We start from the raw sequence: 19,026 nt of genomic DNA on the forward strand, positions 1-19,026 counted from the left end.
ATTATGTCAAGTGAAGACTCAACTTAACGCTGCAACGAAATGATGCTGTATTATTCATTCCTCTACTCTTTCTTATTCCATCCTTTGAGCCTCGCCCATACTCAATCCTCAATTGGCCGGGGGACGTCGGCCAGAACTTTTCTCCTCGATATCCTTGACCTTATTCAGGAACTTTCTCCACCCTGTATCTTTCTTCTCCGAATACGCCTCAATGCCACTATAACCCTGGGAAGCGGGCCTCGATGAATTCTTAGGCGGCTCTTCTTCATATTCCTCGCTCTCGGAGCCGCCACTCTCAGGATACCCTGGGGCGCCAGTCTGGACACTCGTATGAGCGTCGGCGGAGCTCGGCGGGTTAATCCCACCGTTCGCTGAGGAGCTGTTGGCACGCGCCATAGGACCAACACCCAGCATGCGGTCGACCTTACTCGGCTTGCGTTGGTACCCGCTGTTCGGATTTGGGGGACTCGCATCAAGATGCTGGTGATAATCAACAGAATCATACCGTGCCTCGTCATAATCAGAATTAACGAACTGGCCTTGCTGCTGACCCAGCTCTCCATATTGCCTTTTCTGCCTTGGCGGCATCGAGAAGGGTTTCTGTTTTGTTTGTCCAATCTGCTGGTTACGATCTTCGAAATCTCTTTGCCTCTGGGGCCGCTGATCGCCATATTCCCGTTCGAGAGGGGGCGTCTGATCTCGATACTGCCTCCTTTGGGAGACTCCAAAGCTCCATCGTCGAGGTTTGACTGGTTCAGTTTCTGCCTCGTCCTCATCCTCATCCTCAGTCTCACCCTCGCTCCCACTTGGTGTTAGGCTGTCTTGCCGACCCCAGTTGCTCCGACCTTGACTGCCGGCCAGAGTGTTTCTCCTGGTACCTCTGATACTGCCTAGCCGAGATAAAAGGCCCTTCTTCTTATACGTCTCGGTATTGACGTCTCCTTCTCCTTCGTACCAAAGCGCTGGAATTAGAAGCCGGTAAGGAACGGTGATACCTGCTGGATCTTTCTGGTTGACTTCACAGTTCAAGACTAGATCCAGTCCATGCTCAAGATTGATGTGACCTGTCATGTCATCCAGGTCTCCTCCTTTCGCTGCAGCTTTCTCGCTCATGTTGGTCGGACGGCGGTGGAAATTGCCGGGACGTGGAAGAGGGGCGGAGCTATGGCGTTGATCGCCATTGCCGCTGATGGTGACAGCTCTTTGAGGTATTTTGGGCTGAGGAGGGAAGTAGCCATCAGGCGGAGGCGAGGATGAAGAATCTCCAGTGTCGTACTTGTTTGAAGGCGGATAGTCGTTGCTTGGCGGTGGCCCACGACCTGAGAGTCGGCGAATGAGATTGCCAGGTTTTACATCACCCCTTGTTAATGATAGGGTCCTTTGAAGGCGAGTTGGAGGGGGCGGAGACTCGTCGCTCGGGGTTTGCGGCTCCGACTGAGGTGGTGTTGGTGGAGGTGTGGAGCCTGGATAGTACTCTCTAATTGAGCACCAATTTCTTCGTGGCAAGAGCCTTTTGTTATTTCTTAGCTTGCCATTCACATCATGGATAAACATTGGAATCATGTCCTCATCGGTGTCACCGTCGAGATGGTGAGTCTTGTTACGCTTGTTGAGAATATCGGCCATATTGTTCGGTGGAGGCGTATTGACGATGGCAGATGAGATGACATTGGCCATGTAGCGATGGTCTCGGTCCTTTGGTATCTTCAGCTTAGGATTTGAGTAGAATTGGCCGACCGCTGCTAGATGAACATCACCACTAGTCGCTCGTTAGTATCGAAGAAACTCCCAAAGCTGTTCTTGAAACTTACCCAAGGATTGTCACCCTTACCGACTTTTCTGCAGCCAGTTCCTGAAGCTCCTGGACAAACCAGTTCCTCTCTTGTTTGTGATTCTTCGCGGTCCAGTGATCGTCCAGATCATCTAAGATCTCCACGCCGCCGTCGAATTTGTTAAGGAAGCCTCCGAGCATACCAGCTCGGCCTAGGGCTTTGACAGGGTCCATCACTCTGCTTGTGATCAAGTTCTCGAGCCAAACTAATCTTGGATAGGCGATAGGTACACCGAGCACCACGACAAGATGTTTCGTTTCACCCTCAACGATCTCTCTTCGGCACCTATCCAACACTATCTGATATGTAGCCTCGCTTAGGATTTCTTCTCTCTGTGCTGGATTAGCACAATCACGGGATTTCGTTGTCTGATCTTCCACTTACTGTTCGCTCTGTGCGACAATCAAGAGCAAGAAGCGCGACATTCTTCCCAAGAGAAACAAAAACACTCCTACTAGGCTCGTTGATATAAGGCCCAGGTGCAGATCCCATGAGCCAACTTGGCTCATCAGCGGGCCCTTCGTCTGGAACACTTTGGTGCTGAAACAGCATATAGTACTTGAACGCTACAGCTCCGAGACCGCAAAATACTGGCGTGCTCATAAAGTGATGCGGGTAGGAACCAAAACCATCGATGATATCTGCGGAAAGGTTATTAGCCACCGCTCATTCGTCATATAAGTCCGTTGCAGTGTCAGACGCCATCACATCGAACACGTGGATGGCGCAGTGAGATCTGCCAGATGAGAGGTCTGCTCCGATCACAAACGTACCATGATCATCCCACATGTTTACCATTGGGATTTGGGAACTGGCCATGCCGAAAAGACCTTGAGAGAACCACATAGAGTACCTTTCCAGATAGAAAGTCTCGAGTTCCTCGTGCATCGACGGCGAAAAGTCAGCTTCATGTTTGTGATGTGGATTCTTGATCTCGAGCCATTTCCGAAAAAGTGGGCTTTGGCTCATGACAGCATCGTTGTAAATCTGGTCCCCTCCACCAATCATGACATGGAACGGTCGTGTCTGATGGCAATTGAGCACATCTCGCCAGAGAGGGTCAGGCCCAGAGAAGTTATCCGGGCTGTTCCTTTATAAGCATGAATCGTTTCACTAGATGTCCAGACTTACTTGACGCTCATACTAAAACCGTTGCAGCTATGGAACATCACGTTCATTGATTGGCCTCTTCCGGGTATCCAGAATCCCACAGACGGCGAGCCGTTGATACTGTAAGCAACGCGGGTTTGTTGTACACTCAGCTCGACCTCCAGATTAAAACGCCAGAAGGTAACACCACGCTCTGCATGGAGTCGAACACCCCTGACTTGTTGACCTCTCTTTGGTGCCCTCTCCCCACGACCTCCAATCTTGGGATTCGTTTGCGATGTTCCATTACTACGTCCTGGATGGAAGTCGGGAGTACCATAAGCTGTCGGAACCGCAGCAGTACGGAATTCCTCGAAAAGCCCGTCATCATCTTCAAGACGCGACAAGTCCACGCCTTGCTCGAGATCGTCTACAGGCTTGACGTATACGGTCTTTCCACTTCTTGACAATTTAGGCAAGCCCGCTATAGGATCCATATATTCAGCAGGTAACTCGTGACCGTCTTCGGCATCAATATGTTGCGGTGGTGGAGGCAAGAGATCCATTGCTTCTGGGAATAGGCGCAAAGTTGGTGCAGGATCATATGATGAGTCGGCATCCGCTGTGACGATCATGACGCTACCTCTCCATGCCTCGCGTTCGCTGCTGGATGGGCCACTTCTAGTCTGCATCTGCAGTCTGTCTCTCTTCAGGCCTGTGTAGCGCAAGAGAGGACCACATTTCAGGTAGAGTGGTGGATCAAAGGTAGCGAGTGCTGGAGCTGGCCGTATGCGGACAGACCGCATACTCAAAGTTAGCTCTTTGCTCAAGTATGGCTCGCAAATATGTTCAAAGTGTGCAGGGTCGTGATCAGCCAGATTGGTACATGAGTAAGAGTACACAGACGAAAGACCTGAAAGCTGCTCATTCTTTGTACGATGGAGAAAGTGGGACACATGACTTTCATAAGGCGATCCCGAGTGGTTTCTGACCCTCCGAAATTGCTCGTGTCCCACATATTGCCTTGTACGAATTGTGCGTTCGTTTGAGGGCGACTCTGCAGATCTTGTTGTCTGACTAGAAATGGAACCTGGTATCTTACCGTTGTTGTCCTGATAGTCTCTTTGGAGAGGTTGTGCCTGTCTTGCTCTTCCCGATTTGCGGCGACTGTCAGATTTGCTCTCTTCCCACCACGTATTCCCTTTATCTTTTGACTCTTTCCCAGAAACAAAATCAGCAGCCGAGAGTCTTGCTGTACCTCCTTGCTTCCACTCGTCAAGATTTCTTGGCCTAGCATTGGGCTGTTCGTACGCACTGGCAGTGTGGTTGTGACCTCGATGCAAGATGGTGGAGAGGTGATGTTTTCGATCTGCGTGACCCTCGATCACTCCCTGCGACCCACTGCCAAATCCCACGATCTGTCTGGCCTGGATACCAGCAGCAGTTTGTGGAGGTATTCCGTATTTTGTAGCCTGCCCTTGGTCCTGTACAGTATGCCGTGGTACAGGGTCTGGTGCGCCTCCATAAGTTGCGGCTGACGCATCTTCATTCAATCTCTCCACTCTACTATTGTACAGCTCCTTTTGTTCTGTGGGTACGTCTCTGGATGGCGTCCGTTTTCCCACCGTTACTGCGTCTCGACGAAATTTGTCTCTCCGAGCAGCACGTTCTTGATCTGATCTTGCCAATGCTTCCGTTCCCCAACTTCTCCTGTGACTGCGCGAGTCTGCCTTGTCCATATCGCTAGAGTAGGCATCAAGATCTTCAGTATCCTCTTCGCCTTGGAATCTCACGCCTCGTCCTTGGTGCTGGTCGGACTGGGGCGTCTCGGTCGATCTTGTAGATGTCTTGCCGGTACGATTTGAAGACAAAGGCTGGTAGGAGTCAGAATATGTCCTTCCTGAAGTTCGTTGTGGTTGTGATTCGCGAATCGGTTGTTCTCTGTGCCCGTCAGGCCAATTGACTTCAGTCTGGTCAGGAAATCTTCGTGATTTAGCAGCACCAGTATATCTAGAAACACGTCTTGATGTGCTTCGATCCGCGGCAAAGTCACTTTCTCGACCAGAGTCGTGCTGCCTGTTGCGGGCCTGAGATTCCCGAAGCTTTCGTTCAGCAGCCTCTACACGTGCTCGTTTCTTTTCTTTGCTGGTAAGCTCGACCTCGAGTTTCTGCAACGGCGAATGCTCTGGCGCCCACTCTCTTCCTTGTGGTTGCGCTACACTGGCTGGAGCACGTCTAGCACTCGGCTGGGTAGCAGGAGACAGAGTTTCTGGGGTTTTCTGAGCTGTTGCTGAGCTGCTTTTTCGACTAGGAGGATTGCCACTTCTAGATTCGAATTGTCGTGGGCTTGCTGGATTTGAGAACCGCCTGGGTGATATAGGACCGTTAGGGGGAGGGTATGAGTCTCTTTTGTGCTTCTGGATTTCTGAGTATAATCCACCAATGGGACGATTGAGACTTCCTCGTCTCTCTGGCCGTGCTGGCTGAGGGAGGGGCTCAGGGTTGAGATCTGGTGGTTCTGCGGGTAGTGACTTTCCGGTCAGAACACGCGCTCGCTCTGCAAAAGAGGCTGGAAAGTTGCCTTCGGGTGGGCTGTAGGTCTCGCTGCCATGTGGAGGACGGTACGAAACAGGTGGTGCTTTCGGTACTTCGGGAGCAGGAGGTTGTGGAAAGCTCTCGATTGGTGTCCTTCCAGGTCCAGTCCCAGTTGGCCTTCGCCTTTTGGAGGTCGTCCTTGCCAAACCATTGGTTGGAGGGGATCGATCCCCGCTTTGCGACGAAGGCAGGGACGATTGGAGTGGGAGATTTGGATTAACCCTCAACGGGCCCTGATTTAATTCTGTGCCTGCATCGTACAGTCGCTGCATTTGCATGCGCTGTGTCTCCATGGTTTTGTACTGAGGGTTGATAAGAATGGAGAAATCAAACGCTCATCATTCGAGGCGCATGGAGGTTGAGCTCTCGAGTAAATGAATGTAGATTGCTCAGGTCGAAAAAAAGAGGGTCATTATGGCAATGATGTTTGATAGGTCAAAGATTGATGTATACACATCTTCATAGCTAACTGGCCACATATGTCTGGCATACTGAAATGGAAAAAGCGAAAGCAGAAGAAAAGCTACCAAAGTAAACAGGAGCTCTCGTCACATTGGTGACATGGCTGGAGAATCAAGGTTAGCACTTGAGCCAGTCGCCAAGCTTCCAGCCCCCAATTAAATCCACCGGCCCGCCAACCGAGCTCCATCGTGGCAGCCACTGGCAGGCTTCAGGCCCCCTCAGTCACCTCTTATAGGGCTGCAGCCGCAGCCGCAGGTGCAGTCAAAGTTAAAGTAAGTTGACAAGGTATTCACAGAGGACACCTTAGTCGCCCTCCTCGCACGACCTAATCATCATAATATCCTACACAAAACTAGGGCTTGTTCTTCAGTGCAGCGTGCGGTCACATCCTGCACATCTTTCGTTACAATTGGCGTTGATGGTAGTCGACTCACTCGCAGCTTGACAAAGAGCATTGTCTCCAAGTCACACCCATTTTGCACTTCTCGAAGCATCTCGTATCCAATCTTGATTGAGGGATTTTTAACGGCTCTCCACCGTTCACAGCAACCCCACTCCTGTTTCATGGCGCTTCTGTGAAGCCTTTGTTTTCAGATTATGCTGCTTCCGAAATGCCTAGGGTTGCTGGCATTAGTATGCCTCTCCTCGGCAGCAACTCCACGCGTTCGCACCCACGAAACCCACGACTACTATGCCCTTCATCTCCGATCCGGTGCCTCGCCTCAACAGGTTGCGTCAGCTCTTGGCCTTGATTATGAAGGCAAGCTAGGAGAGCTCCCGGATCACCACACCTTTTCCTCGCCCCGCCGTAGAAGGCATGCAGCGGATGCTATACTCGAAGACCTACGACGGCGGCGGCGGAGACGAGACTTGACTGGACTTGGTGCTCTGCAAGGAGTTTTATGGTCCCAAAGGCAGAAGACTAAGGCTCGCATGGTGAAGAGAAACGTCCTGCCTCCCATACCACATCGGGCGCCCCCTGTCCCTGGAAGTAAGGAAGGTGCAAAGCCTGCTTCTGTCGCAGATGTACCTGTGAATACAGAGCCTGTCGCGAACCCAGAAGCTGTGACCCAGAGGACAGACCTGGCAAGGGAACTCAGTATCGAGGACCCCATATTCAATGAGCAATGGCATTTGTTCAATACCATACAGCTTGGCCACGATATAAATGTTACTGGTGTATGGAAACAGGGCATCACCGGCGAAGGTGCCACTGCCGTTATGGTCGATGATGGTATTGATATGTACAGCGACGATTTGAAGGATAATTACTTTGCTAAAGGATCGTACGATTTCAACGAACAAACGGATGAACCCAAACCAAGACTCAAAGATGACAGACATGGCACAAGATGCGCTGGGGAGATTGCTGCTGTCAAAAACGGGGTCTGCGGTGTCGGCGTGGCCTACAGTGCCCGGATTGGGGGTCTCCGGATTCTTTCGAAGATCATCACAGACGAAGATGAAGCATCGGCGATGAACTATGCGTTTCAGGACAATCAGATATACTCCTGCTCATGGGGTCCTCCAGATGACGGACGGTCAATGGATGCTCCGGGTATCCTGATTAGAAAGGCTGTAGTAAACGCCATTCAAAAGGGACGACAAGGAAAGGGAAACATCTATGTCTTCGCCGCGGGAAACGGTCGCGGATCTGGGGATAATTGCAATTTTGATGGATATACGAATAGTATCTACACGATTACCGTCGGAGGTATTGACAGAAAAGGTAAACAAACATATTACTCGGAACACTGTTCCGCTCAGCTGGTAGTCACCTACAGCAGTGGCAGCGGGGATGCCATACATACTACGGATGTGGGCGTCAATCAGTGCTACGCGAACCATGGTGGCACTTCCGCTGCTGCGCCACTGGGTGCTGGTATATTCGCCTTGGCATTGTCAGCTCGACCAGAGCTCACTTGGCGGGATTTGCAACAAATTCTCGTCCTGACTTCGGTTCCAATCAACGAGGATGAAGACTGGGATACATCCTACATTGGGAGGAAGTTTAGCCATGCCTACGGCTATGGCAAATTAGACGCATACGCTGTTGTTGAGAAGGCCAAAACCATCGATCTCCTTAAGCCACAAGCATGGTTGAATTCGCCATGGATGCACGTCAAACACCCCATCCCTCAGGGAGTAGAGGGGCTAATAAGCACATTTGAAGTCACCGAAGACCAAATGAAGAAAGCCAACCTGGAAAGAGTCGAACATGTCACTGTCACTATGAACATTGAACATACCCGCCGTGGCGACCTCAGCGTCGAGCTCCGAAGCCCTGCAAATTTGGTCAGCCACTTAAGTGTAACACGCCGCTTAGACGACGCAAAACAAGGTTACGTTGACTGGACTTTCATGTCTGTAGCCCATTGGTAAGCTCGCATTCTGCCTCCACTCCAAGACCTCCAAATCAACTGACATAATCTAGGGGAGAACCCGGCATCGGCAAATGGAGCGTTGTCGTCAAAGACACCGAAGTAAACGAGCATAATGGTTCCTTCATTGACTGGAAATTGACTCTTTGGGGCGAATGTGTCGATCCTTCATCTCAGGAGCTCCTCCCTATGCCCAAGGAGGACGATGATGATGATCACGATGTCATGACCGCCTCTCCATCGTTCGTAAGCGTCGCTCCTGTCACCGGCGAAATCGACCTCCCCGCAAACCCGACTGACCACCAACACCGCCCCGTAAACGCAAAACCCACAGGTAAAGCAAAACCCACAAGCTCAGATCATCAGACAACAACCACTCCATCTGTATCTGTATCTGCATCGGCATCTGCATCTGTATCTGCTACCGTAACCAGTCTTCCCTCAGAACCACCCGAAGAAGACACAGAGTCTTCCCATTTCCTCCCCCATTACTTTCCAACTTTCGGCGTCAGCAAGCGCACCCAAGTCTGGATTTACGGCGCCTTCGCCATCATCGTACTTTTCTGCGCCGGTCTCGGCACGTACTTTTTCGTCCAGCGCCGTAAGCGTAGGAGAAGCGAGAGGGAGGACTACGAGTTTGAAGTGCTGGATGATGAGGATGTGGCGCTGAATGGTGGCGTGAGTGGGAAGAAGAAGGGGAGGAGGGCGGGAGAGCTATATGATGCATTTGCGGGGGAGAGCGATGAGGAGGGGCTGTTGAGTGATGAGGATGATGAAGGGTATAGGGATGAGGGACCGGCTGAGAGAGCGGCTGAGAGAGGGAAGGAAAGCAGAGATGAGAAGTGAGGGCTCTTTTGGATGGCAGCTTTTGTTGGGAGGTTGCAGAGTAATTTGGGGCTTGCATGGCGTGGAGTTCCTTTAGCATATTGACATCAATAACAGAGTTTCCCCTTTCACTGCCATTTGCTTTACTTTCACCATGAGTATTGGTAAAGTATTATTAATATTCGTTGGCATATGTCATGATTCCCTCATGCGTTACTTCCCTTGCAAGGTCCCTTACATATGTACAATCGTTACCCCATCACCCTCTTCACTCTCCCTCCGCCTCCATCTCCCTAATATAACTCTCCCAAGTCTCCACCACTCCGGAATAGAATTCCACATGCTTATCCGCCAATGCTCCCAAACAATCCCTAAACTCGCCCGCCTTGATCCGCTCAAAATCCCCCACCTCCCTCACCACCTCTCCATCAAACGCCTCTGTCGTTCTTCTCGCATCTTCTACCTCACGCACTAGCTTTTCAATCTGCATTTCCAGTTTCCGCACCCTATCTCTTCTACTTACCTCATGATCTACTCCTCTCACATCTTCAATCTTTGAGCGTATGAAGCCGGTGGGACCTTGTGATGTATGGCCAGAAGAGGCAAGGGTGTCACGGTCATAGGATGCTTTGGTGAGGTATTCGGTCAGACCTTCGTAGTCGAGTTGTTTCTGCTCTCTGTATTTGAGTAGGGATTTTAATGATGAGGTGTAGGCTTCCATGTCCCGTAAACTGCCCAGGTAGCTTTGGTCCGTATGTTCCTTCAGCGCCGTTATACCCTTGGCCGTTTCTTCCACACCTTGGGCAAATGCATGTACTGGGCCTTCTACACCTGGTTCCAGAGCTCCTAGTTTCATGAATTGGATGCTCAGGTCTGTGTAATCAGATTCTAGATCTCCTTCTCTGCGAGCCAGGCGTGCTACTATACGGGAGACGTGTCCAAGATCTTCGTCGAGTTTGTCCGCTTTCTCCCGCACTTCGATGAATCGTTTATCCGGCTTGTGGACTTTAGAAAAGGCATTAACAAATGTGTCTGCGAAGTTGTCGAACACCGAAGTGCCTGATTCAGAGACGCTGATGCTGCGTTTAGGATGAGTCCGCATAGTTGAGTTCCAATCTGTGGATTCGAGGAAGATCATGAGCAGGGCGGCGCGGCGGAGTGTCGGGTGCAAGACGAGTCGTTTCAGGAAGCGGTGGAGGGAGTGAGCTCTTCGATGGGTAAAATCAGGCCCAAAGCGGTCGCCGCGGACGTATTCCATTTTGTGCTTGTCTGGGAGAGGGGGGACGGCACATTGAGGGTATTCTCGGCAGAGCATCTTGTACAGGAAAACAAAGTCGGTGAAGCGGCGACGTACTTTGACGGTGGATTTCTGGAAAGAGGCGAAGTCGGTCTATAATCACTTGTTAGCAAATACTTGATTCGTATTTTGAGCAGTGGGCGCTTGGATATTGGAAATGGCAGAAACGTACCTTCGTGGTGACCATGTAGGAGACGTATGAGTCTTTCGTGCCATCGTTCTCCTTCAGAGGTGTATCCACTGTACAATCCAGTCTCCCATCACCTATGCCCGCAAGGTCCACAGGGTCTGCGTCTGCGCCTGCCTGTGCTGAGCTATGGCTTGCTTTCCTTTTACCGGTTGATTTTGCTCCATATGCAGTCTCGTCCGGTCGACTGGTTCCTGCAGTGGTGGGTCTTGAACTGTCACTGTCTGGATCGTTCTGCCATGACACGCTGTCGAAATCGTTGTCCATGAGTAGCCTTGGGAAGTGGAAAGCAGTTTTAGCTCTGCAAAGGGCGACCGAAACGGGGCAGAGATTCAGATCTTGTTGCGGGGAAAGGAAGGGTAACAAAGATCAGTGCTGCCTTGAGTATGTAAGAGATATACATGTAGAGCCGGTGAGGGAGTGTGGTGGAGGAATTGGCATTCACTTTTGGCCGAGGGCCGGCGCTCTAGGCTTGGCGACTTGTAGAATGTAATTACAGTATTGCTGGTACTACTTTACTATTGCTGGTACTACTGTTGCTGGTACTACTATGAATATTGGCTAATGGAAATGATACACGGTTTGAATGCATCTATTCATATGCACCATCTATATTGCTCTCCAAGCATGCTTCTCCCATTCGACCAGTACGTCTAAACGTGCCCTTGCAATGCTAAGCGCCGATATGCAATGCTCTACCTCATACTCAAACACCGTAACTATCCAATTGGTCCTACTTGAGCACGTAAGTCCATGTTGAGGAACTCGGGTGCGAGTCGGAAATTAACGTTGAGGCGGCTGTTTGTCGAGACCGATTGCTCCCTCTTCTTCGTCATCACCATACCTGAAGACATTATCATCAAAGTCGTCTCGGTAGCCCTCTGAGCCTCCGTCGGGACCTAGGAAATCTATTTGGTCGTCTCGAATGAGGGTAGCAGTCGATTCCTCTGGATTATCCGAGAAGTCATCTTCACTGTGTGTTGCTGGATGCTGGAGTTTAGACCTTTCTTCAGCCTCAATTTGCCGCGATCGAGCAAGTGTCCTGCGAAGGTTCAGATAAAGACTTTTGACGAATTTTCATAGACCGACCTTTTATAAATGATCCAACCTGTAAGAACGCCAAGAATGACACCAAAGATGATACTTGCCCAGTTGATGGCTTTAGTGGCCGTGTCCATCTTCTCTCCACTCTTTGCAATGACTGCAAGTCGAGATCCAATAAATATTGCTATTAGGAGCTTAGGCGTCGCAGCGGCAGTTGCGGCGGCGAACATAAGCGGTTGCACGGTAGGAAAAGTCGATATGGCACCGTTCGAGATGCTGTAAGGGAGAGGACAGAGTCTGATCATCACTAAAAGCTTCAGGCCGTCGTGTTTCAGGACGAGAGACAGTGCTTCGTATCTTTTATCGTTCGCTACGAGCCGATTGACGAAATTCGAGAGCAGCGTTCGAGAGACTACGAATGAGCATGTAGATCCTACTATAGTGGCAGAAGCGACGATTGGCCAGCTGTTATCGTGTGAGCTGCCTATAGAAATTGATGCACTTGGCATGAATTGCGTGATAGCTTACCCCCATGGAAAGCCGTAGACGAAGCCAGCGAGCGTCAGGCAGGTCGAATAGCCTATTACCGGAGGGAACGCAGTCGCAAAGGTCAATGCCCAAAGAATCAGCCAACCCCCTCTCAGATTCTTCCATTTTTCTGCCACTGGCTCCAGCCATGCAAATATGCTTTCGCTGAAGACTAGGAACAATATGGCAAGGGTAATCGTGACGAGGCCAGCAATGACAGACAGCGCCAACTGGATAGCGGTCATCCCCTCTACCATCTTGAACAATCGGCGCCACAACTTTTCCGCGCTATTCAGAGCCCTGTCTATGAAGCTTGATCTCCGTCGGCCATGAGCCTGGTTGTTTCTCGTAAGCGACTGGCTCGACCGAGTCCATGATGCTTGAGTGCCTTGATGAGATATATTAGGTAAAGAAGGCGAGACGGGCAGAGCGAGTGCTCGTGCGGTGGAGTTATAATCAGTCATGGTGTCCCTGCGAGCAGCAAAAAGCAGCACTGAATATCATGATGCTTATTGGTTTTAAGCCGACACAGATAGTCTTGTGCTCGGTCACAATCCATGTTTCGGAGTCAGCCTTAAAGCGCCAAGATCCTAAGTACGGCAGGTCCCGTTAGCACAGTACAAGTACAAAGTGAAACATCGAAACATCGTCTCATTCAACACTTTTCCGTGAAACTGATGGCGTAGCATGAGGTCTTCTCCATTAGGAGAACCATCAGTGAGGAATAGCTACTATATGATTGTGTACTACTACGGCCTTCCACGAGTTGATATCCGAAAATATTAAATGCAGTAGATGACCTTTTAAAGAGTTTGTGTCTCGAAGCAACCTTGCATCAATTGACCAAAGGACGGCGCTGAATCGAAGGTGTTACATCCAGCTAAATACACGATAGAATTGAATTATTAATAATAACAACCAACATCTGTCGAAGGGAGTGATAAGAAAGGCCCCATTGGTCGACTGTTCAAGTTTGGAAAGAACCGCATCCGCTTAGAACATCGCATAAATCAACTCTTTCTCGGTTCTTGAATCATGGCGTCCCAGACACGTTCCAGAAGAAAGCGACCTTTTTCACCTAGCACTGCTTCACTAATGCTTCTGGTTTCGGCAGTTTCAGTACAAAGCCTTGGGGCTTCTTTGTCCCTCCTCATTCATAGTGTGGCATATCCGCTGTCTACAATCATTATTTATAAGCACGTGGCTGTTCTCGCCTTGAAATATTCCCTTTGTTCTCGGTGACCGTCGTGATCCACTTCTCAGACCTGGGCTTTTTCCTTTCCTATTTAAGTCGAGGTAGTATTTCCACGTGTATGTCAAGCTTTCCAAAGCAACTCGATCTCACCATGTCTTCCATCTCACCAATCTCCCCTCTCTCACCTATCTCTCCGATGTCCCCAGCCAAATCCTCAACTAGACCCACACACCTCTTGCTCAATCAGCATTCGTCGTCTCTTTCCGGTATGGAGATAGCTGTACCTTCACCGTTGACTCCTGGATTCACATACTCCCGTGCCAGTAGTAGCAAGGCGCTCCCTCCAACTCCAAGGAAAGATGCCATTCCCTACAGTCCCCACAGCGCTCCGACCTCAAGAAAAGCTTCTAGCACTTACAGCAATTCTAAGGAAGAAAGACCCAGCACGTCAATGACTCTAAGGAAACCATCCACCACATACACCAACCTCAAGGAAGAGAGACCAAGGACGCCCAGATTTGCCTTACAAGACGAAGCACTATCTTCCAAGACCTTCCTCGCACCCTCAGAGACTCGGTCGAGCACCTCCAAGTTACCAGATAAAGTACCGCTACGGCCACAACTGACACGAGACGCTCATACCCACGGAGCCTCTGACTTCACAGGTCGGAAACAGCCATCAGGGAACTCGTTCTTTACCGAATGGAAGGCTCCCAAATATGAATATTCAGATGACGAATTTAGCTCGAGCTTGCCGGCTTCAAGGAGAGACTCCAGCCAGGGAAGCTGGGCGCCATCCGAACGTACGCAAAGTGCTGAAGAGAGAGCCAGAGACTATACATCCGTGTTGCCCGCGTTTGTTCCGGAGCCAGTCTATTCTGAGTCCGGCTATTTGCCGTCCGAAATGTCAGCTCGCATTACCGATGTTCTGGATGGATCACTCATGCCAGCACCACTAATTTTGAGTGGTAATTCCGAGGATAGAAAACTTTCGAGTCAATTCTCTTGCTCCGATTCTGAGGTCGATAGTCTACACGACGAATCCAAGCCTTCTCTTAAATCCCGTGCGAAAAAGGCTTTCCATTCGCGCACACAGGAGAGGAGAGAGAAGGCACACACAGATCTACAACTGCCACAGCATGGGCAAGCTGGCGAGCTAACCACAGCGAAGCGCGCCAGTCTCCAGAACGGTATTGATGAAATGTATAATACACTCACAGGCCTCTACTCACCGGCGAAGTCAAAGATGAAGCATGACTCCGACAATTTCAAAAGCAAAGCTATTGCTAGAGATCCGCGCCACCCAGCCACACGTGTGAAAGCATATCAAGAATCCGGCAAGAGAGCCTGGGATTCGCCGAGGAGTCCCAAAAGTCCAGCGCCGAAGAGGGATGATTCGGTGGGAAAGAAGCTCGCGAGTGTTTTTCAGAATGGGGCCATGGCGGTAGGATTTGAAAGAGGGAAGGAACAGAAAATGAAGAACGAGGAGTAAGTGCACTTTCCGGAGCAGTTTCTTCCTAATCGAATCCTTGGTCTTGAGCCGCAAGACATGGCTCGCGAGGGCGTCTTCATAAAAGGTTCATCCACATTAAAGAAGCCATGCTGACTTGAAATGGTGCAGATGGAGAGCAGAGATGAAGAAGAAGATTGTGCTGCTTAGACCTCAGGGTAAAATCTAAATTGATTTTATTATTGAGTATTACAGAACCTCAATTACAATAATAATAATGATAATAATGATAATAACAAATATGTATCCCGCGAGGACCATTCGTTGCTTTTCACTTTTCATGTATTCACCACGTGCAAAGGATGGTAGGAGACTGTCTTTTAATGCCCCCCCACCCCGCATCATCTCCGTCGAGAGAGATTGACCTCAGCAGACCCCGCAAACGCGGCTAGATCCGACTAGTGCATCAAGCTCCTCCTCCTCCTCCCTCCTCCTCCTCCTCCTCCTCCTCCTCCTCCTCCTCCTCCTCCTCCTCCTTCTCTTGAGCAATATACTAAATATCAACAATTCATCTCGACCCTTCCCACTTCTGTTAATCAGAATTCCTTGTCGAGAGTCACCATCAATTATGGGCGGCGAAACAGCAATTAGGAGGACGGCGGACACATTTCCAAAGCTCTCAGCAGGTCCCGTAGGACAACAGATACATTCTATCTACAAGGGTAGACTGGGATCCTTTACAGATCGAGGACAATATGCCTCACAGAACTTGTGGGCGTACGTTGCAGTCGCGTTGTTGGAATTGGAGGTGCTTCGCTGATGAATAAATAAATTAGGAAAATGTACGAGGGCAAAGCCTCCGGTGAAGAATACATCAAACTATCCGTTTATTCCCCTCCAGATCTAGCTCGGCCTCCATTCGAAGAAGCTACGTCCCATGAGTTCAAGAAGACACAGGTTGGGGCATCATTCGGACCCAGCTGGTCCACTCATTGGATCAAAGTGGAGCTCAAAGTGCCCTCACATCTGCTGAAAAAGGAACAGCTCGAGTTTCACTGGGACGCTGGCAACGAGGGACTGATCTGGACCGAGAAGGGGGTGCCGTTGCAGGGATTGACTGGGGGAGACCGAACAGAGTGGGTCCTTCCAAAGGATTTCCGTGACGGCAATTTCCATACATTCTATATTGAGATGGCGTGCAATGGAATGTTCGGTAATGCTCCAGGCGGAGATTCCATCCAACCGCCAGACCCAAACAAATATTTCCAGTTATGGAAAGCAGAAATAGTGGCCGTGAACCAGGAGGCTAGGGCGTTATTTTACGATTTCTGGATCATGGGTGATGGCGCACGAGAGTTCCCAGAGAACTCCTGGGAGTCTCATGAAGCATTACAGCTTTGTAACACGGTTATGAATACTTTCGTTGCCGGTGATGGAAGCCAGGAGTCAATCGTCGAGTGCCGTAAAATTGCCTCAAAGTATCTTGGTGACGTCAACTCATCAAAGGTATACGACAATGATAAAGAATATCTGATCTACGGCATTGGAAATTGCCACATTGATACATGTTGGCTTTGGCCGTGGGCGGAGACAAAGAGAAAGGTCGCTCGCTCGTGGGCAAATCAGTGTGATCTGATAGATCGCTACCCAGAACATCGATTCGTGGCGTCTCAAGCACAACAGTACAAATGGCTACAGCAACTCTATCCAACTCTCTTTGATCGAGTCAAATCTAAGATCAAAGATGGGAAGTTCCAGGCAATTGGTGGCAGTTGGGTCGAGCATGACACAAACATGCCCAGCGGAGAATCCTTGGTACGACAATTTTTGTACGGTCAAAGATTCTACGAGAGCCGTTTCGGTGAGCGTAGTCGGACTTTCTGGCTACCGGATACTTTTGGCTACTCCACCCAGCTGCCACAGCTATGCCGGCTTGCAGGTATGAGTCGTTTCTTCACCCAGAAGCTAAGCTGGAACAACATCAACAACTTCCCGCATACAACTTTCAACTGGGTCTCACTTGATGGCACTCAGGTACTGTGTCATATGGCACCTGCTAACACCTATACTGCCGACGCGCACTTTGGAGATGTGAGCCGCAGTCTTTCCCAAAACAAGTCAATGGACCAAGATGCCACTGGACTGCTCGCCTTTGGTAAAGGCGACGGTGGAGGCGGCCCAACCTTCGAGATGCTCGAAAAGCTTCGACGGTGTCGAGGTTTGAGTGACACCACAGGTCTCTTGCCTCGAGTCCAAATGGGCGCCTCTGTAGAAGACTTCTTCGACAGACTAGAGAAGAAGGCGGAGGAAGGTACTAAATTTGTGACATGGTACGGTGAGCTGTACTTCGAACTGCATAGAGGAACCTATACCACCCAAGCAAACAACAAGTGGAACAACAGGAAGACCGAGATCATGATGCACGACATCGAGTACCTCGCGACGTTGGCTACTATTAAAGACAGCACTTATAAATATCCCAAGAAAGACATCGACGATATTTGGGAGAATACACTTTTGTGTCAATTTCATGATTGTCTGCCGGGCAGTGCGATCGAGATGTGCTATAGGGATTCCGATGAGTTGTACGATTACGGTTTCAAGACCGGCGAAAAGCTTATGAAGGATGCATTGTCTGTCCTTGACTTTTCCAGACAGGGTTTGAAGAAGGGTAGCATGACTGCGATCAATACCCTTCCATGGTCACGATCAGAAATCATCAAGCTTCCCAAGGTTACGAAGTCGAAAGACTTTGAATATGGTCTTCTACAGGGCGGTCCTGGGGTAATCAGTGTCGAGCCATTGACAGACAAGGATGCCAGGTCAAAAGCATCTATCGAAGAAATTAAGAAAGGCGTATTCCACCTATCGAATGCCCGCTACAAGATAGAAGTAGAAGGCGGCAGTATCACTTCCCTTGTCGATCTTTCTGTGAATCGCGAAATCATTGCCAAGGGAGGCAAGGCAAACCAGCTCGTCATCTTCGATGACAAACCTTTGTATTGGCAAGCCTGGGATGTCGAGGTGTACCACTTAGAGACCCGTAAAGAGTTGCTGTCCAGCTCAAGTCGAATCGTTGAGGACGGCCCTCATATGGTCAGCCTGGTCACAGAGACCAAAATTGGCGAGAAAAGCTGGATCAAAACCACGATAAGTCTCGCAGCAAGCGTCGATGACCAGCCATCTTATATCGAGATGGCTAGCGAGGTTGAGTGGCGAGAGACGATGAAATTTCTCAAAGTGGAATTTCCAGTCGACATTGTGAATACCGAAGCCTCCTACGAGACCCAATTTGGAATCATTCGGCGACCTACTCACTACAATACCAGCTGGGATATGGCCAAATTCGAAGTCTGCTGCCATAAATGGGCTGATCTTTCAGAGTATGGTTATGGCGTCTCCATTATGAATGATAGCAAGTATGGCTTTGCAATAAGTGGGAATATGATGCGTCTCTCTCTTCTACGAGCGCCAAAAGCACCAGACGCACATGCTGATATGGGTAATATTATTGCATGAACAATCCAGACGTCTGAACCCTTCCACTAACACCCTCCCAGGCCGCCACCACATCCGTTACGCCATTCTCCCCCACGCCGGTCCACTTGACTCACGCACAGTTCGCACAGCCCGCAATTTCAACACGCCAATGAAGATATACTCCCACCCAACCGTCTCGACCGCATCCTCTTTGCTTTCTAGCATCACCCTTCATGGCTCCCCCGCGCTAGTCTTAGATACTATCAAACGCGGCGAAGACGATGAAGACGTGTCTCGTGGCGAGTTATCTAAGCGTAAGGGTAGAAGTATCATTCTTAGAGTGTACGAAAGTTTAGGTGGTAAGGCTAGAGGCACAATCAAGACCTCGTTGGCGGTCAAAAAGGTCTGTAGGACAAATCTACTTGAGGATGATGAGGGCGAAGTGGAAATCAAGGATGGGGAAATCGCAATTGAGCTGAGAGCCTTTGAGGTAGCAACTTACCGACTACAGCTGTGAACGATGACAAGAGGAAATTTTACACCAGATTCAATTCAAAAGGCATGGGAGTGGATGGGTTGGGTTTCATAAGAAACAAGGGTTTAGAATTAATTAATTGGTGCCCGAGAAAAGTCTGTATCTATATATCATACATCGATGTAA

The 19,026-nt window shown here is 49.8% G+C and overlaps 6 protein-coding genes across 6 annotated transcripts; 3 read left to right on the plus strand and 3 right to left on the minus strand.

Annotated features, from left to right (window-relative positions):
- Positions 1–108: 108 nt before the first annotated feature.
- HO133_004461 (uncharacterized protein) lies at positions 109–5,809 on the minus strand (the record flags this gene model as incomplete). Its single annotated transcript, XM_037295378.1, has 6 exons — positions 109–1,759; positions 1,812–2,164; positions 2,217–2,473; positions 2,606–2,916; positions 2,964–3,702; positions 4,024–5,809. The coding sequence occupies 6 exons, from the start codon at positions 5,807–5,809 to the stop codon at positions 109–111; spliced, it is 5,097 nt and encodes a 1,698-aa protein (XP_037157379.1).
- A 780-nt stretch (positions 5,810–6,589) lies between these two features.
- HO133_004462 (uncharacterized protein) lies at positions 6,590–9,205 on the plus strand (the record flags this gene model as incomplete). Its single annotated transcript, XM_037295379.1, is given in 3 exon segments — positions 6,590–6,611; positions 6,631–8,356; positions 8,413–9,205. The coding sequence occupies 3 exon segments, from the start codon at positions 6,590–6,592 to the stop codon at positions 9,203–9,205; spliced, it is 2,541 nt and encodes an 846-aa protein (XP_037157380.1).
- A 247-nt stretch (positions 9,206–9,452) lies between these two features.
- On the minus strand, positions 9,453–10,935 carry HO133_004463 (uncharacterized protein; the record flags this gene model as incomplete). The annotated part of the gene is made up of 2 exons (XM_037295380.1): positions 9,453–10,574; positions 10,654–10,935. 2 exons carry the CDS (start codon positions 10,933–10,935, stop codon positions 9,453–9,455), a joined length of 1,404 nt encoding a protein of 467 aa, XP_037157381.1.
- A 516-nt stretch (positions 10,936–11,451) lies between these two features.
- Positions 11,452–12,704, minus strand: HO133_004464 (uncharacterized protein; the record flags this gene model as incomplete). The annotated part of the gene is made up of 3 exons (XM_037295381.1): positions 11,452–11,710; positions 11,758–12,177; positions 12,241–12,704. 3 exons carry the CDS (start codon positions 12,702–12,704, stop codon positions 11,452–11,454), a joined length of 1,143 nt encoding a protein of 380 aa, XP_037157382.1.
- Positions 12,705–13,586: 882 nt separating this feature from the next.
- Positions 13,587–14,927, plus strand: HO133_004465 (uncharacterized protein; the record flags this gene model as incomplete). The annotated part of the gene is made up of 1 exon (XM_037295382.1): positions 13,587–14,927. One exon carries the CDS (start codon positions 13,587–13,589, stop codon positions 14,925–14,927), a length of 1,341 nt encoding a protein of 446 aa, XP_037157383.1.
- A 586-nt stretch (positions 14,928–15,513) lies between these two features.
- Positions 15,514–18,882, plus strand: HO133_004466 (uncharacterized protein; the record flags this gene model as incomplete). Its single annotated transcript, XM_037295383.1, has 3 exons — positions 15,514–15,662; positions 15,722–18,387; positions 18,446–18,882. The coding sequence occupies 3 exons, from the start codon at positions 15,514–15,516 to the stop codon at positions 18,880–18,882; spliced, it is 3,252 nt and encodes a 1,083-aa protein (XP_037157384.1).
- Positions 18,883–19,026: the final 144 nt, after the last annotated feature.

The sequence above is a fragment of the Letharia lupina genome, assembly GCF_014066315.1.
Source record: "Letharia lupina isolate WasteWater1 chromosome Unknown contig_2, whole genome shotgun sequence".
NCBI lineage: Eukaryota > Fungi > Ascomycota > Lecanoromycetes > Lecanorales > Parmeliaceae > Letharia > Letharia lupina.